Source organism: Mobula birostris, chromosome 10, assembly GCF_030028105.1.
Source record: "Mobula birostris isolate sMobBir1 chromosome 10, sMobBir1.hap1, whole genome shotgun sequence".
Lineage (NCBI taxonomy): Eukaryota > Metazoa > Chordata > Chondrichthyes > Myliobatiformes > Myliobatidae > Mobula > Mobula birostris.
In genome coordinates this window covers 50,450,986-50,475,029 of record NC_092379.1, presented here as the reverse complement: position 1 = coordinate 50,475,029, position 24,044 = coordinate 50,450,986, and the positions used below count along the sequence as shown (strand labels likewise).

The 24,044-nt window shown below is 44.5% G+C and overlaps 1 protein-coding gene across 5 annotated transcripts in view; it reads left to right on the top strand.

Annotated features, from left to right (window-relative positions):
• The window catches only part of LOC140204029 (uncharacterized), a 62,741-nt gene that overhangs the window by 35,563 nt on the left and 3,134 nt on the right, over nucleotides 1-24,044 (top strand). For 2 of the 5 annotated variants that reach the window (XM_072270276.1, XM_072270277.1), the window contains one exon: nucleotides 1,395-3,497. In XM_072270276.1, coding sequence (XP_072126377.1) covers nucleotides 1,395-2,360 — 966 coding nt within the window. In that variant the 3' untranslated portion in view covers nucleotides 2,361-3,497. Of the gene's footprint in view, nucleotides 1-1,055; nucleotides 3,498-13,058; nucleotides 16,828-22,106; nucleotides 22,113-24,044 lie in introns of those variants that run through there. The other 3 variants (XM_072270272.1, XM_072270274.1, XM_072270278.1) reach the window with 3 other exon arrangements.

The following is a 24,044-nucleotide window of genomic DNA, read 5'->3' as shown; positions in this document are numbered from 1 at the left end:
GAGGCTGGGTACAAGAAGGGCCAGAGTTGCCTCTGCTTCCCGAGGAGACTGAGGTCCTTTGGAGTATACAGCACTCTCCTTCACATGTTCTACCAGTCTGTTGCCGCCAGTGCGGTCTTCTTTGCTGTTTTATTTTGTGGGGTAAATCTTCCATGCGGTGCTATGCCAACAGGCTCGATAAACCGAATAGAAAGGCTGGCTCTGTTCTAGGAGTCAAACTGGACACACTGGAGGCTGTGGTAGAACAAAGGACCCTACAGAAAATCCTGGCAATTCTGGAAAATGGTTCTCACACTTCACATGCCACCCTGTCTGAACAGAAGAGTATTTTTACTGATAGGCTAAGATAGCTGCGCTGCTCCAAAGGGCGCTATATGACTTCATTAGGTTCTATAATGAGTCAATCGAGAGTTGGGGAAATGATGACTCCCTTCTGTTAAATTGTTTGTGGTAACTTACTTTTCATTCTCTCTACTTCTCTTCTAATATTTATACCTGTGCATTTGTAATGCTACTGCGACACTGTATTGCCTTTGGGGTCAATAAAGTATCTATCTATCAATCTATCTAACTATCTGTCTAGCAACTCCCCGTTTGCACTATTACATCAATGTAATTTACAGTGTTTTATGTATTGCACTGTACGGCTGCCTCAGAACAACAAATTTCACCACGTATGCCAGTGATAAAAAACCTGATTCTGACATTGGTAGGTCATTAGGTTAAATGGGTTCATTGTTTTCATTGCAATGAAATTCTTTGCTCACATACGCCCACAGTAAAGAGAGATGGCCACAAATTTAACAAAAGAACAGAGTGAAGTCTGAACTATCACAAAAACAACTACTGAAATGACAATAACCGACGGAGTTTCTTGGACTTACTGAGAATGCCCGCAAGAAAACGAATCTCAGAGTTGTGTCTGGACTTTGATAATCAATTTACTTTGAACTGAATCCTCCCGCTTGCAGATCCGCCAGTGAAATCCCCAGCCGTAATGCTGTCAGTGCGCATGCGCCTTCTCGGTGCCGCAATGCATCCTGGGTCAGGCCATTCAGGACCATCAGCGGCAAGTGTCGGGTCGGTGTCCGGGTGGAGACGGTCGAGTATCGAGACTGTCCCGGAGACGCGTCCCGCCGTGTCGCTGCAGCTCGGCCCCGATCCATCCCAGCTCCAGCCTTAGGTCGACTTCAACCGAGATCCGAGCCACCGTGAAGCTTCTGGAGGCCGCGACGGGCCGGATTGGGACTTTCAGTCGCAGTGTGTTCGGGATGGAGGTAACAGATTTACAAACCTCCCCTCAGCCAACCCCGGCGGCACAAACTCCTGTCTCCACAGCCGTGAACCCCTATCAGTGTCCCAACTGCGGGAAACGCTTCAAACGATCGAGCAAGCTGATTGAACACCAGCGGGTTCACACCGGGGAGAAGCCATTCAACTGCCCTGATTGTGGGAAGGGCTTCACACAGTTATCCAACATGCTTACACACCAGCGAGTTCACAGCGGGGAGAAGCCTTTCATCTGCTCTGAGTGTGGGAAGAGCTTCGCCTTCCACTCCAACTTCGTGGTCCACCAGCGGATCCACATCGGGGAGAAACCGTTCACCTGCTCTGAGTGCGGGAAGGGGTTCACACAGTCATCGGAACTGATGAAGCACCAGCGGGTTCACACTGGGGAGAAGCCGTTCTCTTGTCCCGAGTGTGGGAAGGAGTTCCGTCGTTTATCTGCTCTGCAGAGCCACCGGAGAGTTCACACCGGGGAGAAGCCGTTCATCTGCTCTGAGTGTGGGAAGGGGTTCACTCAACCATCTTACCTGAATAGACACCAGCGAGTTCACACAGGGGAGAAACCGTTCGTCTGCTCCGAGTGTGGGAAGAGTTTTACTGTTGTATATAATCTTCAGGCTCACCAGCGAGTTCACACGGGGGAGAAGCCGTACACTTGCTCCGAGTGCGGGAAGAGTTTTACTGTTGTAAACAACCTGCAGCGTCATCAGCGAGTTCACACTGGGGAGAGGCCGTTCACCTGCTCCGAGTGTGGGAAGAGCTTTGCTCAGTCCTGTCACCTGATGATGCACCAGCGAACTCACACCGCAGAGAAACCCTTCAAATGCTCAGTGTGCGGGAAGGGATTCAATCAAAGATCTTACCTGGTGGCGCACCAGCGAATTCACACCGGGGAGAAACCGTTCATCTGCTCGGAGTGTGGCAGGGGATTCAATCAACAAATCAGCCTGAAGAAACACAAACAAGTTCACACACAGGAGAAGCTGTTCACCTGTTCTGAGTGTGGGAAGAGGTTCATTCGGTCATCAAACCTGTTGAAACACCAGCAAGTTCACACTGCAGACAAGGATTGAAGATACCATGTGTGGAATATATTTCCATATGCAGAGAGACCCTCACAGGGTGATGGAATCTGCAGTACTGCAGTGTTGGGTTGGGCTGTATCATTGTTACTTATCTTGTAGTTTAACTTTCTTATGTTTGTTTGTATTTTTATATATCTACCTCTCTACATGTAATTGTTCTGTTCATTACAGTTGCCTCTATATTCTTTTCTGGAAACTTCTAACATCTATTGGTGACTATTGTGTTACTTGACATGGAGAAGCTCAGGCAACGGCCAGTACTGGAAGCCTGTAAGATGGCAGAAGGATGATCGGCTAATCTCCCCACTGATTCTCAATATGCTTTTGGAATTGTTCACGATTTGGAAACTAGTGGAGGCAAAGGGGATTTCTTACGGCTGTACTAGTACAGGAACTTACGAGTGTTACCTAGTTGCTGAGGATCATTAAGGACTGCATTCTGAGATGGAGATTGCCACATCACACTGACTCTGACCAAGGAACACATTTCACTGAAAATGTTTATTGCAAATTATGACAATTGATGACAATTGAATGGTCTTTCCATTGTCCACATCACCCAGAGTCATCAGGACAAGCCGAATGAATGAACGGAATCATCAACAAGGACTGAGTGAGTATCATGAGGAAGGTTGTACCATGGCCAACAGCTCTTCCTGTCGTCTTGTGTCACATCAGAGCAACTCCAAACAAGATAAAGTCCATTGGAGGTAGTCACAGGGTGACCCACATCACTGCCGGGAGCTCTCAACCTCCGAGAAGCTGATAAACATATTATGGCGGAGAGTTCAATTAATTATTTTGTGAAATTAACCCAAGATGTGCTGTCTGCTTCCCAACAGATTTCTGCTACTTGGAGTGATCAAACACCCTGATTCCTGCTGAGATTCCCATAAGGAACCACTGGGAGCTCAGTGAGAAGGGCCTGAACAAACGTTGTTAATTACTAATTCAGATGTGAAAGGAGCTGAAAGTAAGTGAATACACGTGAGTCACTGCGAGTAAGCTAGAGTGGTTCCTGACGAGGACAACAAGTGCTGTAGTTAATGTGCTGCTAATGTCCAACCCAGTCCCCACTCTGCTGGGTAACAGTGGGCAAATCAGTGACCCGCGAGAAGACTTTGAACAGTGTCGATAACTACTGCTTATTAAAGTGTTTATTCATATATTATTTCTTGTTCTTACATCTTTACCAAGTTTTCCTGCTCACAAGGCACCAGTTGTGATGATGCAACATGTACTTATGTGAATTTCCAATAATATGCTGAGACTGTTAATGTCTCCAGCTGTTGGGTTTGACAATATCCTACACACACTTCAAAATATTCACTGATGAAAGCATTCCAGCAGATCCAGAACAGATATGCAATCCTTATTAAAATGTCCTGTTTTACCGGGATGGTGGTAGCCCCATGGCCAACCGTCCTCCTTACACAGCCCACTGCGTCTCTGTCCACAGTGGAGTTAGGATATCTCTACACCTATATCCAATGTTCATGATAAAGCTATTAATACTTTTCATGTGTTTACTATAAAAGCTACCTTTGTCTTGAGTTCAGGCAGTCCCATTCCAGTAGGGCAGGGTTTTATGCAATCAGCTTCTATCCCTCTCTGATGTTATTGGCTCACACCTTGTTATTTGGATTCTGTCTCTCCTTCACAAACTTTATCATTACATCCTGAGTCTAGAATAAACAAGACATTTCAGAAGGAATCATTTTCCATTAATTTTATTCCCATAATCTGCTGTTACATGAAATACAAGAGAGATTCAAAATATTGCTGCAGTTTTAGAACAAGTAAACAATGACATCACTGGGTCCTTGCAGAAAGTAACAACTGATATAGTTGCCTTGTGAAAAATGGTTCTTCAAAATCACATTGCATCAGATCTCTCAACAATCAGGGTGGGGGAACGTGCAGTTCGAGGCAAGGAGTGCTGTACTTACATCCTGTACCTGACAGATCTGACAAAACTGATTTGGCTGATTGAATGCATAACGAAACAGCTAAAACCTATCAGTCTGGTAAGTGGGATTTCTTTAACTGTATTCAATTAAATCTAGGAGGCTGGGGTTACTCAATATTTTATCAAATGTCCTGATATGCCTTAACAGCATGCACCACTTACGCTGGCATATCATTCCACTTCTGAAGAATTTTGCCATCATATCCCCCTTAAACTTATCACCTTTTACCCTTAACCCCTGACCCCTGGTTATAGTCACATCTAACCTCAATTTTGTATACCTCTATCAAATCTTCTACGTTCTAAAGAATACAGTCCTATGCTATTCAATCTTTCCTTATAACTCATATCCCCAGACCTGGCAGCATCCTTGTAAATTTCCCCTGCACTCTTTCAACTTCGTTTACATTTTGGCTCTAGGTGGGTGACCAAAACTTCGCTCAATCCTCCAAATTAGGCCTCACTAACATCTAATATGACTTCAATATATCATCCCATCTCCTGTACTCAATACATTGATTTATGGAGGCCAATGTGCCAGAAACTTTCTTTACAACCCTATCGACCTGTGATGCCACTGTTAATGAATTAAAGACCTGTATTGCCAGATCCTTCTGTTCTACCGCACTCCTCAGTGCCCTCCCACTCACCTACCGTGGCTGGTCCTGCCGAAGTGCAAAATCTCTCACTTGCCTGCATTAAAATCCATTTGCCACCCTTTACCCTTGTTTCCTTTGTTTTATGAAGTGTTATATGAACAATCATAAGCAACAAGTTTCATGCCTCGTTCTTGACTTCTGAAGAACCTGGATTGCAAGAGTACCAGCATCCGGATGGCAGGTAGTGATTACACTGGAATGAGCTCTGTTGATTAGAAAAGCATCGTTTCCTTTAATCAAACCCTGTTACTGTGATGGAGTTTGATATTCTGAAATCTACACCAACTAAAGAAGTTCTGTTTAAAGTATTTTTGTCTCTGTAGTGTTTAATGTCTCCCCAGTACAGAACACGTACGGTGCAAAGACCAGCCATTCAGCCCAGCGGTAGCCACGGTAGGAAAAACCCGGGACCTCACCTCCTGCCAGAGTTTCTTCTCCACAACTGTCCCCTCGCAGCTCCTCCCGCTAGAATGTTATTACATCGTATGCTACATTGTTGCAACTTTCTAATTGACAAACTACCTCACTGTATTCCCGAGTAAATTTATGACAAAGATCCCCATCTTCAGGGCTTCACCATCTTCTCTCAGTTACTGTTGGGCAGGAGATACCAGAAACCTGAAGTCCCACTGGTATAGCAACACAAGAATGATTTCACACTAAAATTGACCAGATTGTGCTCATTGTGTTGTTTCTTGTAAAAATGCTTTTCATGTGAATGCTGCTTATCCGATTCTATGAGCCTGAGATGCTGCTGCAAGTTTTTCATTGCACCCATGCATAAATGCACTTGTGCAGGTAACAATAATCTCGACTTTGTTTTTGACAAACATAAGGATAGGAAAAGCATGGATTTATGTCTGTTTCTGGATAATTTTTCTCAAACATCTAGGATCAGGAGACAATGTGATGACTTTCCAATCATTTGTCAATTTGCCACTCCTAACACTGAAAGACAGGACAACTTGACAGAAAGGTCTGAGGATTTCACAACACAGGATTAGAGTAACACGGGTACCAGCTGTGATTAGAGTAAAGTCCAGAGCAGAGTGAGGACCCATTTGGTGTCTGATCAGTCCATAATGAATAACTCAGGATATCGTCACACCTACCTTTTGGGAAAAAGTTTGATCAAGGAGCAAAATTTTTGTTGTAACTGTAGATTACAAAGTTTGAAACAATACATGTATAATTATCAAATAACAGAAAAACGTGTACAACTTCTAACTTAACATCTGGATAAAGAATCAGCTATAATGTTGTCAGTACCTTTCACATACTTTATTTTCAGGTCATATTCTTGCAAGATCAGACTCCAGTTTAATAACCTTCTATTCTTATCCTACATCTTGGTTAGGAACACTAACGGATTGTGATTCGTGTAAATCACCAGTGGTTTCTGGGCAGGACAAACATAGAGCTCAAACTGTTGTAAAGCCAGAATAAGTGATAGCAACTCCTTTTCAACAGTGGAATAGTTCTCCTTGTAAGAAAACAAGCTCAAACGGACTAATCCCCAATGATTCTTGAATTGAATCTCTATCAGCAAAGAGAAGAAAATATATTCCTTCATCCCAATCCCTGTTATTCTCATAACAGTAGGTTCTGGTTCTAATCATTGTCTTTAAAGTGGAATGGAACCGTTTCAAGGCTCCCTGGGACTCTGGGTGATATGAAGATGACACAATGTGCTTAGCTCCCAGTTCTGTAACTATCCCCTGGAGTGTTCTCGAAGTAAAGTTACTACCCTGGTCAGATTGAATTTCTTTAGGCAGACCTACCAGTGTGAAAAACTTACTGAGTGCTTTTACCACAGTCTTGGCCTGGATGTTTCCGAGAGGCACAGCTTCAGGGAACCCAGATGCAGCACACATAATTGTTAACAAGTACTGATGACCAGCTGCAGTCTTTGGCAATGGGCCAACACAATCCACTATGACCCTAGACAAAGGTTCACCAAAAGCAGGTATCCGTTTCAATGGTGCTACTTGAATAACCTGATTAGGTTTCCCCACAACCTGGCAGGTATGGCAAATTTTGTAATAATTCACAGTATCCTTCCTCACATTGGGCCGATAGAATTCCCTCATAATCCTGAGCACTGTCTTCTTTACCCCAAAATGTCCACCTAAAGGGTTATCATGGGCCAGGTTTTTCAGTCCTGTAAGCTTTTACAACCTCCACCTGGTGCACTATAGCCCAATCCTCACTTTCGGGCACAGTGGTTGGTCTGCACTTTCTCATTAACACCCCATCTTTAAGGTAATATCCCACTGACTCTTTCTGAATCTCATCCTCGGAGACAGCAGTGTCCCTTAAAGCCACAATTTCAGAATCTCGCTTCTATTCCTCTATAAATTCCTTTCTAGATAAGGACAAGCCTTCCTCAGCCACCTTACTCTTATCAGCTTTACTACTCTCTAAGTCCTGTTGGAATAGGAATGGTAGGAAAGTCTCTGATAAATCATCATGAAGATCAGCAGTCTTTTAAGACATGCTTCAAGTTACTGCGCATGTGGGGTAAACATCCATATCCACGGGTGGCTCGTTAGCTGCACTGCTGGATAAACATCACCTTGGACAGGTGTCAACCTACCCCAAAGTTTACTACACTCAGCACTATCACCAGACTTACGAAAACTATGTGTATATTGTGAAAAATTCCAAACAATCCATTTATTCTATTTCTACAACCTTCAGCTCGATCTGTCTCCATAGTATCCTCTTCAAATGGCCTCTCAAAACCAAAACAATCCTTTGCCTTCACACCACAATCGTGAAAAGCAACTCCATAACCTTGAAGGTGTTAATATCCAAATGTTAAAACAAAATTCAGAGTGGCACATACTTTTTTTAGCAGGGCATTGTCCTGAAAGCAGGGTCAAAGGTCACGAAACCAATCCAACCTTCACAAGTACTTTATTCAAAAGTCCAGAAACAGGACCCTTCTTAATATCTATAGTAACATTTACCTCAGTAACTTTCATCTCATCACCAACTTTTAGAACACTATCTAATACAAGTGACTGAGAATCCTCAATTTCCACTGGTACCAAGGTTAACCCCTTATTCGCTGAACCAGGTCCATCTGACACAAAAGGACTGTATAACCGAGTCAGACACCTCAGACCTTAAATGAGTTTCAACACAAGGTTCAGTACCCTGTGAATCCACAGGTACCTCAACAACCTGAACACAGGCAATCGGGACAGCTGCCTTTCTAGGCCATCATCACTAGCCCCAGTTTCAAATTCTCCCAGATCCTCCCAGCTACTCTCTGGGAAACCCTCACACGGAGTAAACTCAACCTTGTGGGTTAAAACAAACTCGTCTGCCAATCCAGCAGACTGCTGCTAGGTACTGGCACCCGTACATAATCGGGAACACATTTCTTAAATGCTTCAATCAGCACCAGCTCTTTCAAGCTGTAAAAATCAGCAGGGTCCAACACTGGACATCCCAGCTGCCACATCTCCCTCTCAAACAGTCTCCACTTTTCTGCCTCCTCAGCCTCGAGCCGTTTTAATTGCAATTCATGCTCCATCTTTAATTTTGCCACCTGAAGCTGAAACTCAGCCTCAGCAGGTTTACCTTCCACGAACATTTTCAACACATCCTCAGTAAATTGCTTTTTCGAAATATATATTCAACTATTTTTCTTTGAATTTCTACCTTAGTCATACCCTTCTTTACCGTCTTAAGTTCCAGTTCCTCAACAATTTTCCGCAACTCATCCTTGTTAGCTCTCTTCAAAACCGCAGGGAGAAGCTGTTCACCCTGTTCCTGTGCTGTATTGTTCTATGTTCTATAAATAGATATTTCTACAGCATTTTGTATTGCCAATATAGACAAATAACGAGCTTACTGACATATAACATTAAGAGGAAGTGACAAGAGATCAGTGAGGCATTAAACACAAGCTAGCACCAGGAGTTGACATAATGACAAACAGTGTCTATGAAACAATACAGTGACAACTGTCCTTGACACAGCATTATGGAAATGACTGGGCATTGAAGGTTATGACAACAGCTTCTTACATTAATAGACGTGAGAACAAAACCTGGCACTGAAAGGGCAATACCCTAACTGCTATGGGAGAAGAAATGGTGTTGCCAGGAGATCCCACAAGAGGAGCAGGGGTCAGCCACCCTCCTCCTCAAGCCTGCTTTGCTGTTCCGTATGATCACAGCTGATCCTTTTCTCCTCCCTGTCTCAGACCCCCATCGCCTTCCTCCCAATTTCCGATCTCCACCTTGAATCCAACCCCACTAAACCCCCAGGGACAGCGAATTCTGCTGATTCAGCACCTCCCGTGAGTAAAGATTGCTGTGCGCCTGCGATGGGATCCCCGCCGTCCAGGACATAAACTCTCCTCATTAGTACCATTTGTGGGAAGCTACAGGAGCTTGAAGACACGCCCTCAGCATCTTGGGGACGCCTTCACCATCAGATTTCTGAGCAGTCTGTGATTTTCGCTCTTTTTTCAGTACTTATTGATTTTATATCCTGTATATCTATTTCCTATCGTAACACAGATTGTAACTTCATGTACTTCTGCCACAAAACAACACATTTCACGACACATATCAGTGATAATAAACCTGATTCTGACATTGGCAGCTCATTAGGTTAAATTAATTCATCGTTTCCTCTCATCCACCAGTGAGAAGATCTCAGCATCCATTCTGTCATGGAGCAACCACCAGCAACAGGTCCCGTGCCTCCGTAGGGCCACCTCCTCCTTGTAGACTCCGAAGAACACAAACCCAAACTATTTATCCACTCGCGCTAGGTGTCACAGTGAGGCGTTGGGAACGGACCCAAATGCAAGACACAGACACTGAAGTCCAAGGAACAGGACTTGACTAGAGTAGGGACGTGACAGGATTCAGACCAGGAGCAGGGACAAAAACACAGACTTGGCTAGGGAAAGCAGGACCAGGACTAGAAACCATGGACTAGGAGACAAGGCTTGGACTCTGACCCCGAGACTGGACAAGGACCCAGAATCTGGGTCTTGCCTCGGGCTCGGACTCCAGAACCAGGCAAGGACATGACATGGCTTCAGGACAGGACGTGGCTTGGGTCTAGAGGCCTGAGCTTGGCTGTAGGCTGGGGCCTTTGGTCTTGAGGCTTGGAGGCTTGGGATCTTCGAGCTTGGCTGTGGGATCTTTGTCTTGAAATCCAGAGGCTGGAGCCGAGAGACCGACTGGGAACTGAACATCAACATAGAGCCGGGACTCATCGTTAACACGACACCAACATGAGACAGGACAGTACGTAGACACAGAGCCGGGACTTATACTTAGACAAGCTGGGACTCAACCTCTCCACACCAAAGTGGGACAAGTCCACCTGTTGGGTAACGGCAGAACTGCCGGCCTTACCCAACAGAGACAAAGACAAGACATGTCCCCCCCCCACCCCCCGCAGGGCAACGGCAAAACGGCCTGACTTACCCCACAGAGGCGAGGACAAGACACGACATGACATGACCTCCCTCCCCGCAGGGCAATGGCAGAAAGGTCTGACTTACCCCACGGAGGCGAGGACAAGAAGAGACAAACACCAAAGAACGACAGACAGTTCCATCTCTTCTTCAGGGTTTCTCCGAGTCACAGTTACAGCTAGCAACCTCGGCTGGCTACAGAAACAGCCAGATCCCTACCTAGCTCGGAGTGGCTGGCAGCCACTCAGCTGGCCCGGGAAACAGCCGAATCCATACCGCAAAGACCACTCCAACAAGTGGCAACAAGGTTCCATGAAGCGGTGGTCCTCCAACCAGGCCTAGAGATCATGAATAGTTTCACTAGCCTTCCATCAGCAGGTTGCTCCAAGGAGGACTGACAAGACAAACCAGTAGCCCACACTCAACCCCCAAGGCTACTTATATTCCAAGGCCAAAGATGGGAATCAGGTGCCTATGATTAACTCAACCAAACGAGGGGCAGCTGGAAAACCCGGAGTCCTGAGTCCACAGACCAGACCGTGAAACAGAATGTGGACTTTACGGACTGGACCATGACACTAGAAGTACCTGCTTACTCTGGAACTGAATGATAATGAGGAAATAATCCAGTGGCAATAGACACTGAGAAAAGATTCTAACAACAACTTGCATTTTACAGCGTTACCAGCACAATCACACCATTAGCCTATCCCAACAGCACCTTTAAAGGTATAGCAATGCATGAAGGTCGTAGAAGTGATGAGAGGGTCAGGGTGATGCCAGGGTAAAGATGTTAGGACTGCATTGTAAGTAGCTGGACAACAAATTTTTGCAAAAGTGTTGCTTCCTCAGAATTTTTTTTGTTTATGATAGTGTGCTTGAGTAGGAACACAAATATAATTTCAGACTACTTGTATCACGTAGGAATTTGGAGAAACAACAAATTAACTTTTATTGAATATAATGTCTTTAATTGCAAAATGGTGCTGATGCTTTGCAATAGTTCAGCTAAGTGAAAACATTTTGTTAATGATTTTCATTTGTACTCAGTGTCTAAGGCTTCTCACTTAAGTGTCCAACAATAATTCGCCAGCATTGATGGATTCCAGTTGCCCTGCTATCTTTTCTCCATGACCGCAATGTCCTGGTGAAACCTCTCACCATGCTCGTCACTAACAGCACCAAGATTTGCAGGGAAGAAGTCTAAATAGGAATGCAGAAAATGAATCTTTAGTGACATGTTGCATTTCATGGTTTTACATGCTTTCAACCAGCTGCATGTAGTTTGGTGCTCTGTAGATGCTGAGAAAAAATTTCAACAACTTCCTTGAATGCCTTCCATGTGATTTTCTCTGGTCCCACTAGAAATTCTTCAAATTGCCTGTCATTGACGGCCTGTTTGATTTGTGGACCAACAAGAATGCTCTCCTTAATCTTGGCATCAGTTATTCTGGGAAGCATCTGTCTCAGATATCAAAATCCTTCATAGAAATTTTTGTGCCTGGTGATAGCAAATTCCATCCTTACAGTCCTGAACCCAGTAATTATTACTAAAACCGGTCCTGCCATGCAGCAGCATAAGCATGTCCAAGCATGCCTGGACAAGATACGAAACTTTCTAGCTTGCATTATAGGCAATATTTTAATTGACTTGAATTATGAATTGAAATAATAAACATAAGTTTATTTTTTTAAAAAAAGGTGCGTAATAGGGAAATTTCATGGTGATTTTCATGATCAGTAGTCAAAAATTCATAAGGTACACCTAAAGGTACTCAGGAAGCAAAATCTTTGTTGTCCAGTGTAGCTGGTGACGTTACCCACCTCTCTGTTCAGCGATGGGTTTGACAAAGATTCTGTAAATTACATTGAATAAACCGTGCAAAGGGGGAGTGGCTAGATATGTCTGTGAAGGGTCTTTAAATCCTCTCTCTACCCCGGTGTCTTCACAACAGTTCACACCTCCATTCATGTAAAGGTACGACTAATGACCTCTATGACTCTTAACGACCCTCATGTGATTACCATACCTTTAAACAACTCACAGAGTTTATAAGCCGGAAAGCTACCTACAATGGATCAGAACTGAAGAAGCCTCTCGGATGAGTGGCGAAATGTCTTCCAGACAACACAGCAAATCCAGTTGCCTTGATTTACTCTTGCTCCCTATCTGACGAGCTCTGTTTATTCAATGCAATTTGCGGTATACCTATGTATTGCACTGTACTGTTGCCACAAAACAACAAATTTCATTACGTACGTCAGTGATAATAAGCCAGATTCCGACACTGGCAGCTCATTCGGTTAAATTGATTCATTGTTTTTATTATTGTTTTTCTTTTGTCTTTGCACAGTTTGATGTGTTTTTCCCATTGGTTGTTTGTCTGTTCTGTTGGGTGCGTCTTTCATTGTTTCTATTATGTTTCTTGGATGTACTGAGAATGCCTGCAAGAAAACGAATCTCAGAGTTGTGTCTGGACTTTGATAATCAATTTACTTTGAACTGAATCCTCCCGCTTGCAGATCCGCCAGTGAAATCCCCAGCCGTAATGCTGTCAGTGCGCATGCGCCTTCTCGGTGCCGCAATGCATCCTGGGCCAGGCCATTCAGGACCATCAGCGGCAAGTGTCGGGTCCGTGTCCGGGTGGAGACGGTTAAGTATCGAGACTGTCCCGGAGACGCGTCCCGCCGTGTCGCTGCAGCTCGGCCCCGATCCATCCCAGCTCCAGCCTCGAGGTCGATATCATCGCGATCCGAGCCACTGTGGCTTCTGGAGGCCGCATCGGAAGTGTGTTCGGGATGGAGGTAACAGATTTACAAATCTCCCCTCAGCCAACCCCGCCGTCACAAACTCCTGTCTCCACAGCCGTGAACCCCTATCAGTGTCCCAACTGCGGGAAACGCTTCAAACGATCGAGCAACCTGATTGAACACCAGCGGGTTCACACCGGGGAGAAGCCATTCAACTGCCCTGACTGTGGGAAGGGCTTCACACAGTTATCCAACATGATTACACACCAGCGGATTCACAGCGGGGAGAAGCCTTTCATCTGCTCCGATTGCGGGAAGAGCTTCGCCTTCCACTCCAACTTCGTGGTCCACCAGCGGATCCACACCGGAGAGAAACCGTTCACCTGCTCTGAGTGCGGGAAGGGGTTCACACAGTCATCGGAACTGATGAAGCACCAGCGGGTTCACACCGGGGAGAAGCCGTTCTCTTGTACCGAGTGTGGGAAGGAGTTCCGTCGGTTATCTGCTCTGCAGAGCCACCGGAGAGTTCACACCGGGGAGAAGCCGTTCATCTGCTCGGAGTGCGGCAAGGGGTTCACTCAGTCATCTCACCTGAAGAGACACCAGCGAGTTCACACTGGGGAGAGACCGTTTGTCTGCTCCGAGTGCGGGATGGCGTTCACGCAGTTATCCAACATGCTTACACACCAGCGAGTTCACAGCGGGGAGAGGCCGTTCATCTGCTCTGAGTGTGGGAAGAGATTCACACAGTCATCGCACCTGATGACCCACCAGCGAAAGCACAGCGATGAGAAGCCGTTCATCTGCTCCGAGTGTGGTAAGGCATTCACGGATTCCTGTTACCTGTTGAGCCACCAGCAGCTGCACAGCGGGGTGAAGCCGTTCATCTGCTCCGACTGTGGGAAGGGTTTCACGTATTCATGTGATCTGCTAAAACACCAGCGGATCCACACCGATGAGAGACCGTTCGCCTGCTCCAAGTGTGGAAAGGGATTCACCCGTTCGTCTGAAATGTTAAAGCACCAGCGGATTCACACCGGAGAGAAGCCGTTCATCTGCTCCGAGTGTGGGAAGGGGTTCACTCAACCATCTTACCTGAATAGACACCAGCGAGTTCACACAGGGGAGAAACCGTTCGTCTGCTCTGAGTGTGGGAAGAGTTTTACTGTTGTATATAATCTTCAGGCTCACCAGCGAGTTCACACGGGGGAGAAGCCGTACACTTGCTCCGAGTGCGGGAAGAGTTTTACTGTTGTAAACAACCTGCAGCGTCATCAGCGAGTTCACACTGGGGAGAGGCCGTTCACCTGCTCCGAGTGTGGGAAGAGCTTTGCTCAGTCCTGTCACCTGATGATGCACCAGCGAACTCATACCGCAGAGAAACCCTTCAAATGCTCAGTGTGCGGGAAGGGATTCAATCAAAGATCTTACCTGGTGGCGCACCAGCGAATTCACACCGGGGAGAAACCGTTCATCTGCTCGGAGTGTGGCAGGGGATTCAATCAACAAATCAGCCTGAAGAAACACAAGCAAGTTCACACACAGGAGAAGCTGTTCACCTGTTCTGAGTGTGGGAAGAGGTTCATTCGGTCATCAAACCTGTTGAAACACCAGCAAGTTCACACTGCAGACAAGGATTGAATATGCCATGTGTGGAATATATTTCCATATGCAGAGAGACTCTCACAGGGTGATGGAATCTGCAGGATTAGACTGTAAAATTGTTACTTTTCTCATAGTTTAACTTTATTATGTTCCTTTGTATTTTTATATATTTACCTCTCTACATGTAATTGTTCTGTTCATTACAGTTGCCTCTGTATTCTTTTCCGGAAAGTTCTAACATCTACTGGTGACTATTGTGTTACTTGACATGGAGAAGCTCAGGCAACGGCCAGTACTGGAAGCCTGTAAGACGGCAGAAGGATGATCGGCTAATCTCCCCACTGATTCTCCATATGCTTTTGGAATTGTTCACGATTTGGAAACCAATGGAGGCAAAGGGGATTTCTTACGGCTGTATGAACCACAATGAACTCATGAGTGTTATCTAACTGCTGAGGACCATTAAGAACTGTATTCTGAGATACTGACTCTGACCAAGGAACACATTTCACTGGGAATGTTTATTGGGAATTATGACAATTGATGAATATTGAATGGTCTTTTCATTGTCCACATCATCCAGAGTCATCAGGACAAGTCGAATGAATGAATGGGACCATCAACAAGGACTGAGTGAGTATCATGAGGAAGGTTGTACCATGGCCTACGGCTCTTCCTGTCATCTTGTGTAACATCAGAGCAACCCCAAACAAGATAAAGTCCTTTGGAGGTAGTCACAGGGTGACCCAAGTCACTGCCGGGAGCTCTCAACCTCAGAGAGGCTGATAAACATATTATGGCAGAGAGTTTAATTAATTATTTTGTAAAATTAACCCAAGATGTACAGTCTGCTTCCCAACAGGTTTGTCCTGCTTGGAGTGATCAAACACCCTGATTCCTGCTGAGATTCCCGTCAGGAACCATTGGGAGCTCAGTGAGAAGGGCCTGAACAAACGTTGTTAATTACTAATTCAGATGTGAAAAGAGGTGAAAGTAAGTGAGTACACGTGAGTCACTGCAAATAAACTAAATTAGTTCCTGACGAAGACAACAAGTGCTGTGGTTAATGTGCTGCTAATCTCCAACCCAGTGCCTACTCTGCTGGGTGACAGTGGGCAAATCAGTGACCAGCCAGAAGACTTTGAACGGAGTCGATAACTACTGCTTATTAAAGTGTTTATTCATATATTATCTGTTGTTCTTACACCTTTACCAAGTTTCCCTGCTCACAATGCACCAATTGTGATGATGCAATGTGTACTTACGTGAATTTCCAATAATATGCTGAGACTCTTAATGTCTCCAGCTGTTCGGATTGCTGATACCTTCTACACACTTCAAAATATTCACTGATGCAAGGCATTCCAGCAGATCCAGAATGGATATGCAATCCTTATTAAAATGTCCTGTTTTAACAGGATGGTTGTAGCCCCTTGGCCAACCGTCCTCCTTACATAGCCAACCATGTGTCCATCCAAAGGGATTGGACATGCTAGAGGCAGGAAACATGTTCCTGATGTTGGGGGAGTCCAGAACCAGAGGCCACAGTTTAAGAATAGGAGGTAGACAATTTAGAACGGAGTTGAAGAAAAACTTTTCCACACAGAGGGTTGTGGTTCTGTGGAATGCTCCGTCTCAGAAGGCAGTGGAGGCCAATTCTCTGGATTCTTTCAAGAAAGAGTTAGATAGAGCTCTTAAAGATAGCGGAGTCAAGGGATATAGGGAGAAGGCAGGAAAAGGGTACTGATTGTGGATGATCAGTTATGATCACAGTGAATGGTGGTGCTGGCTCAAAGGGCTGAATGGCCTACTTCTGCACCTATTGTCTATTGTCCATAGTGGAGTTGGGATATCTCTACACCTGTATCCAATGTTCATGATAAAGCTATTAATACTTTTCATGTGTTTACTATAAAAGCTACCTTTGTCTTGAGTTCAGGTGGTCCCATTCCAGTCGGGCTGAGTTTTATGCAATCAGCTTGTATCCCTCTCTGATGTTATTGGCTCACACCTTGTTATTTGGATTCACAAACTTTATCGTTACATCTTGAGTCTAGAATAAACAAGGTATTTCAGAAGGAGTCATTTTCCATTAATTTTATTCCCATTATCTGCTGTTACATGAAATACAAGAGAGATTCAAAATATTGCTGCAGTTTTAGAACGAGTAAGCAATGACATCACTGGGTCCTTGCAGAAAGTAACAACTGATATAGTTGCCTTGTGAAAAATGGTTCTTCAAAATATTACGTATCCATAACGATTTAAATGAACCAGCAGTAATAGACCATGCCTGGAGTCTGGTTTTGATGTTAAAACCAGTATCTTTATTAGTATTTACTTAACATAGCAACTTAAATGAGAATAATCAAAAGTTAACAGTATTATGAGTATACATATGTGTAAATGTAACTCCCAAACTATTGAGCTGGTGGGGCGAGGGGGGGGGGGGGGGGACACCGGGCTTAAAATCTTGAGATGGTAAGGTATGAAAGTTCAGTTCATCCACAGATTAAAGGACGCGAGAGAGATATTTGTAATGCAAGGAGAATGTCGAGAGAAGGCATTTATGTCGTTTTCCACAGTTTCCACGGTGGTAAAACAGGATAACAATCGCCGTAGGTCTTATCCTTCGTCATTCCAAAGCCACTTACGAATTATCACCAATAGTAGCTTGTCACAGGGGTACCATCTTCAACGGGAACTACCACCCAGGCAAGGGTTAACATATAGGTAGATTCCACAAGGTTGCCCCAATCACACAACCTGATAGCCACTTATTGATGTGCTGGGTCGATGCTCAACCCACCCTTGTGGGCACTCGGAAGTTTCAACTAGTGATCCCTGACTGGCTTCCTTCCGTTGTCCGACTCCAACTGCGACTGACTGTGTGTGAGTGAGCGTCCTTGCTTAAATCCGAGGCAAATAGTTCCGCCCCTCTCTCTCTCTTTCTCTCTCAGTAAGAATCAAACAGGAGCCGACAAAGCCGGTGGCTGACGTCACTCAGGCACTCTCTCTAAAAGTGACAGTCCACGGCAAAGTAAACCACTGGGTTCATCACAAAAGAAAATCACACGGTATCAGATCTCTCAACAGTCAGGGTGGGGGAACATGCAGTTCTAGGCACGGAGTGCTGTACTCACATCCTGTACCTGACAGATCTGACAAAACTGATTTGGCTGATTGAATGCATAAAGAAACAGCTACAATCCATCAGTCTGGTGGGTGGGATTTCTTTTACTGTATTCAATTGAATTTAGGAGGCTGGGGTTACCCAATATTTTATCAAATGTCCTGATATGCCTTGACATAATTTAAATAATTTTTATTTGTAAAAGGACAATCATTAATAGAGGAGCGCAAACTCATATAAGTGTACCTGTTTACAAAGATAATCAACTTAACACTGAGATAATCCTATGAATACCCTTTTATATTTACATAACGGGTGATTTTTTTAAAAAACTGTATTCTTAATTTATTTTTCACTTTTTCAGCCTCTGAATTTCCGGAAGTAATAATTTGGCACGGTAGTGTAATGGCTAGCACAACGCTTTCTGTACCAGTGACCTGGGTTCATTTCCTGTCACAATCTGTATGGAATTTATACGTCCTCCCGTGACCGTGTGGATTTCCTCCCTCACTCTAAAGATGTACCGGTTGATAGGTTGATTAGTTATTGTAAACTGTCCCGTGATTAGGCCAGAGTTAAATTAGGAGTTAGTGTGTGGCACGGCTCAATGAATCAATGTAAAATTGGGGAATTTAGAACTGGGTTTGGGGGAGTTGGGTTGGGCAGTATTGTTATTTTTCGTGTAGTTTTAAATTTTTATGTTGGTTTGTATTTTTGTATAATTACCGATACACATAGTTGTTCAGTGTATTTCTAGTGTTTGCAGTTGCTTCTTTATATCTTCTGGAAAGTTTTTAGTTCCAGTGGTGGGTATTGCATTATTTGAATAGGTGCTAGCTTACAGATTAATTTAAACTATGGAATTTAGATGAAACACTCACTATCAGTAGTCTGGTATAAGAAAACCACACCACCTTTTGTTTTCTTCTCTTCACCCTTTTATGTCTTTCAAGTCATGGAGAAGTACAGAACAGAAACAGGCCATTCAGCCCATCTAGCCCTCGCCACAGCCATTTAAACTGCACTGTGATCATAGCCATCGATACCCCAGCTATCCAGGTACCTATCTAAACTCCTCTCAAACGTTGAAATCGAGCTTCCATGCACCACCTCTGCTGGCAGCGCATTCCACATTCTTACAAACCTCTGACTGAAGAAGTTTGCCATCATGTCCCCTTTAAATTTCTCATCTTTTACCCTTAACCCCTGACCTCTGGTTATAGTCACACCTAACCTCACAATTTTGTATATCTGGCAGCATCCTTGTAAATTTCCCCTGCACTCTTGCAACTTCATTCACATTCTTGCTGTAGGTGGGTGACCAAAACTTCACTCAATCCTCCAAATTAGGCCTCACTAACATCTAATATGACTTCAATATATCATCCCATCTCCTGTACTCAATACATTGATTTATGGAGGCCAATGTGCCATAAACTTTCTTTACAACCCTATCGACCTGTGATTCCACTGTTAATGAATTAAAGACCTGTATTGCCAGATCCTTCTGTTCCACCGCACTCCTCAGTGCCCTCCCACTCACCTACCGTGGCTGGTCCTGCCGAAGTGCAAAATCTCTCACTTGCCTGCATTAAAATCCATTTGCCACCCTTTACCCTTGTTTCCTTTGTTTTATGAAGTGTTATATGAACAATCATAAGCAACAAGTTTCATGCCTCGTTCTTGACTTCTGAAGAACCTGGATTGCAAGAGCACCAGCATCCGGATGGCAGGTAGTGATTACACTGGAATGAGCTCTGTTGATTAGAAAAGCATTATTTCCTTTAATCAAACCCTGTTACTGTGATGGAGTTTGATATTCTGAAATCTACACCAACTAAAGAAGTTCTGTTTAAAGTATTTTTGTCTCTGAGGTGTTTAATGTCTCCCCAGTACAGAACACGTACAGTGCAAAGACCAGCCATTCAGCCCAGCGGTAGCCACGGTGGGAAAAACCCGGGACCTCACCTCCTGCCAGAGTTTCTTCTCCACAACTGTCCCCTCGCAGCTCCTCCCGCTAGAATGTTATTGCATCGTATGCTACATTGTTGCAACTTTCTAATTGACAGATTACCTCATGGTATTCCCGGGTAAATTTATGACAAAGATCCCCACCTTCAGGGCTTCACCATCTTCTCTCAGTTACTGTTGGGCAGGAGATACCAGAAACCTGAAGTCCCACTGGTATAGCAATACAAGAATGATTTCACACTAAAATTGACCAGATTGTGCTCATTGTGTTGTTTCTTGTAAAAATGCTTTTCATGTGAATGCTGCTTATCCGATTCTATGAGCCTGCAATGCTGCTGCAAATTTTTCATTGCACCCATGCATAAATGCACTTGTGCAGGTAACAATAATCTCGACTTTGTTTTTGACAAACATAAGGATAGGAAAAGCATGGATTTATGTCTGTTTCTGGATAATTTTTCTCAAACATCTAGGATTAGGAGACAATGTGATGACTTTCCAATCATTTGTCAATTTGCTACTCCTAACACTGAAAGACAGGACAACTTGACACGAAGGTCTGGGGTTTGCACAACACAGGATTAGTGTAACACGGGTACCAGCTGTGATTAGAGTAAAGTCCAGAGCAGAGTGATGACCCACTGCGTGTCTGATCAGTAAAACAGGAAGAGGAGCCAGGGAGAGATTAGCACAGTGGTGTGGTGGAGCCTGACCAGCTGACTGACCATTGAGTGGGTGAACAGTTAGAGAACAGTGACCACAACTCCTTAACTTTCAGGATAAGGATAGATAGTCTTTGTGGGAGGGTTTCAAATTGTTGAAGGGCAAAATATGAAGCCGTTAGGCAGGAACTAAGAAGCTTTAAATGGGAACACCTTTACTCTGGCAAGTCCACATCAGACAAGTGTTTTAACATCAATTGCACAGAGCATAGGAAAGGTATTTTCCTGTTAGAAGGAAGGGCGGGGAAAGAAAGATAAAATAACATTGGATGTCCAGAGAGGTGATGAATTTAGTTGAGAAGAAGAAGGAAAAGTATATTAAGCTTTAGAAATCAGGATCAAACAAAACAACTAAGGAGCATATGGAAACCAGTAAATAACTAAAGAATGGAAATGGGAGAGCCAGAAGGGTCCAGAAAAAGTCCTAGGCAAGTCGGATTAATTTCAATCCCAATGCATCCAAATATACATCAAGATTAAAAAGATAACTAGGGAGAGGGTGGGACCACTCGAGCATTAACAGGAGAACATTTGCTCTGATGCAGAGTATGTGAGGTACGTAAATGAGTACATTGTTTTAATATGTAATAAGGCAAATTATATGGCTGTCATAAGGGGGCGATGGAAGAGGACACAAATGCAAGACACAGACACTGGACTATGTTTATTAAGAAAGCTAGGGAAGCCAAGGAGCGAGGACAAAATGATAACACAAAGGTAGATGAAGAGTGACAAACCAGAAAACCTGGACTTGGGCTCGGGAATTGAACTTGACAGGGAACTCAGGTCATGACTCGGGACTCGGGTCTTGGCAGGGGCTCGGTACCTGGGTCTAGACTTGACTCTTAGACTTGACTCGACTTGGACGTGAAACTTGACTCTTGACTTGGACTAGGGTCAGAATTGACTCTTGACTTGGACTAGGGTCAGACTTGACTTAGACACAGGGCATGGAACACTGAGCCGGGGCTCCTCCTTGGTCACAGGACACAGAGCCGGGACTCTTCTTAGACACAGGACACAAAGCACTGAGACCGTTCCCCACTCAGAGTAGCGGCAAACGGCCGGACCTACCCAGAGGAGGAGAGAACATGGAGAGACAAAACCACATAACGATAGACTGCTCTTTATCTTGACACGAAAAGGCTCCAAGAAGCCGAAAGCCCTCGACATGGCAGGTTAACTTGACGGGGATTCTGATGAGTTTACTGACGAGGATGGTCCAGCAAGGAATCACTGAGCCCCAGAGCTATTTATGTTGCCATCCCAAAACGAGAATAAGGTGCCTCAATTAAGGTGCCCAATGGAACAAGGGAAAAAAGGAATAGCCGGAATACGGAATCCACGGACCAGACCCAGAACCAGAATGCGGACTTTACGGACTGGACCGTGACAATAGCAGACCAGAAGATCAGTGATCTCTTCACATTTATGAGTGCATAAATACGTTAGGACGTTTAGGGGTCAAGGAGGAGGAAGTGTTGGGTTTTCTAATGAGTATTAAGGTGGATAATTCTCCAGAGCCTGATGGGATTTACCACAGGTTGTTGGAGAAAGCAAGAGACGAGATTGCTGGGCCATTGACCAGTATCTTTGTGTCTTCTCCAGCCGCAGGTGAGGTTGCAGAGGACTGGCAAGTGGCTAGTATTGTACCTCTATTTAAAAAGGACAACAAGGGAAATCCTGCGAGCTATCGAGCAGCGAGCTCACGTCAGTTGCTGGGAAATTGCTGGAGAAGGTTCTTGCGGATAGGTTGTATCAGCATCAAGAGAAAGCCTGCGTGCATTTTAGTAAGGTATTATTACAAAATCCCTGATGGAGGCTAATCCAGAAGATTCAGATCCATGAGGTTTGCGGTGAGTTGGCTGTTTGGATTCGGATCTGGCTTCTACCTAGAAGGCAGAGGGTGGTGATTGATGGGAGTTATTCGGGCTGGAGGTCAGTAATTAGTGATGTTCCCCAGGGATCTGTGCTGGGACCGCTGCTGTTTGTGATGTATATAAGTGCTCTGGATGAAAATGTAGATGGTGGGATAGGAAGTTTGCAGATGATCCCGAGATTGGTGCAGTTGTGGATAGTGTGGAAGACTGGCAAAGAATACAGCGCTATATAGATAAGTTACAGATCTGGGTTGAGAAATGGCAGATGGACAAATGTGAGGTGTTGCACCTCGGCAAGGCAAATGTGGGGTGACTGCACACTGTTAAGGGAAAGGTCCCTAACTGCGTTGCTGAGCTGAGAGACCATGGGATCCAAGCTCATAGCTCCTTGAAAGTGGCGACACAGGTCGATCAGGTGGTTAAGAATCCTTAGGGAATGCTTGCTTTTATTAGCTGAGCCGTGAGGTTTAAAAATCAGTAAGTTTTGTTGCAACTTTATAGAACTTTGGTTGGGTCACGTCTGGATTTTTGCATACAGCAACAGTGGCCGCACTATAGGAAGGATGTTGAGGCTTTGGCGAGGGTGCAGAACAGGTTAACCAGCATGTTGTTTGGTTTAGAGTAGATGTGCTATCAGGGGATGCTGGATAAACTTGGGTTGCTTTCTCTGGGGCGTCAGATGCTGAGGAGAGATCTGATAGAGGTTTGCAAGATTATGAGAGGACAGGAGATATCTGTTTCCCAGGTTTGAAAGGTAAGTGGAGAATGTGGGGGTTAATTTTTTTACTCAGAGAGGCATGGATGCCTGGAATTCGCTTCCTGGTATGGTGGTAGAGCAAATACATTAGAGGCTGTTAAAAGGCGTTTAGATAAGCCAACGGATATAAAGAAGATGGAGAGATATGGACATGGTGCAGGTAGGAGAGATTCCTATTTGAGTGTTTTTGATTTGCTTTTCAGCTGGTTCGGCACAACATTGTGGGCCGAATGGCCTGTTCCTGTGCTGTGCTGTCTAGGTTTTATGAATAGATATTTCTACAGCAATTTGTATTGCCAATATAGACAAATAACGAGCTTACTGACATGTAACAATAAGAGGAAGTGACAAGAGATCAGTGAGCCTTTAAACACAAGCTAGTAACAAGAGCTGACATAATGACAAACAGTATATACGACACGTTACTGTGACAACTGTCCTTGACACAGCATTATGGAAATAACTGGGCATTGAAGGACATGACAATATTTCATGTATTTCTGCCACAAAACAACACATTTCACGGCATATATCAGTGATAACAAACCTGATTCTGACATTGGCAGCTCATTAGGTTGAATTGATTCATTGTTTCCTCTCGTTCAGTGGTTCCATCAATGAGAAAATCTCAGCATCCGTTCTGTTGTGTAGCAACCACCAGCAGCAGGTCCAATGCCTCTGTAAGCCCACCCCCTCCTTATAGACTCCGAAGAACACAGACTCAAACTAATTATCCACTCGCGTTGGGACTACCTGCTTACTCTGGAACTGAA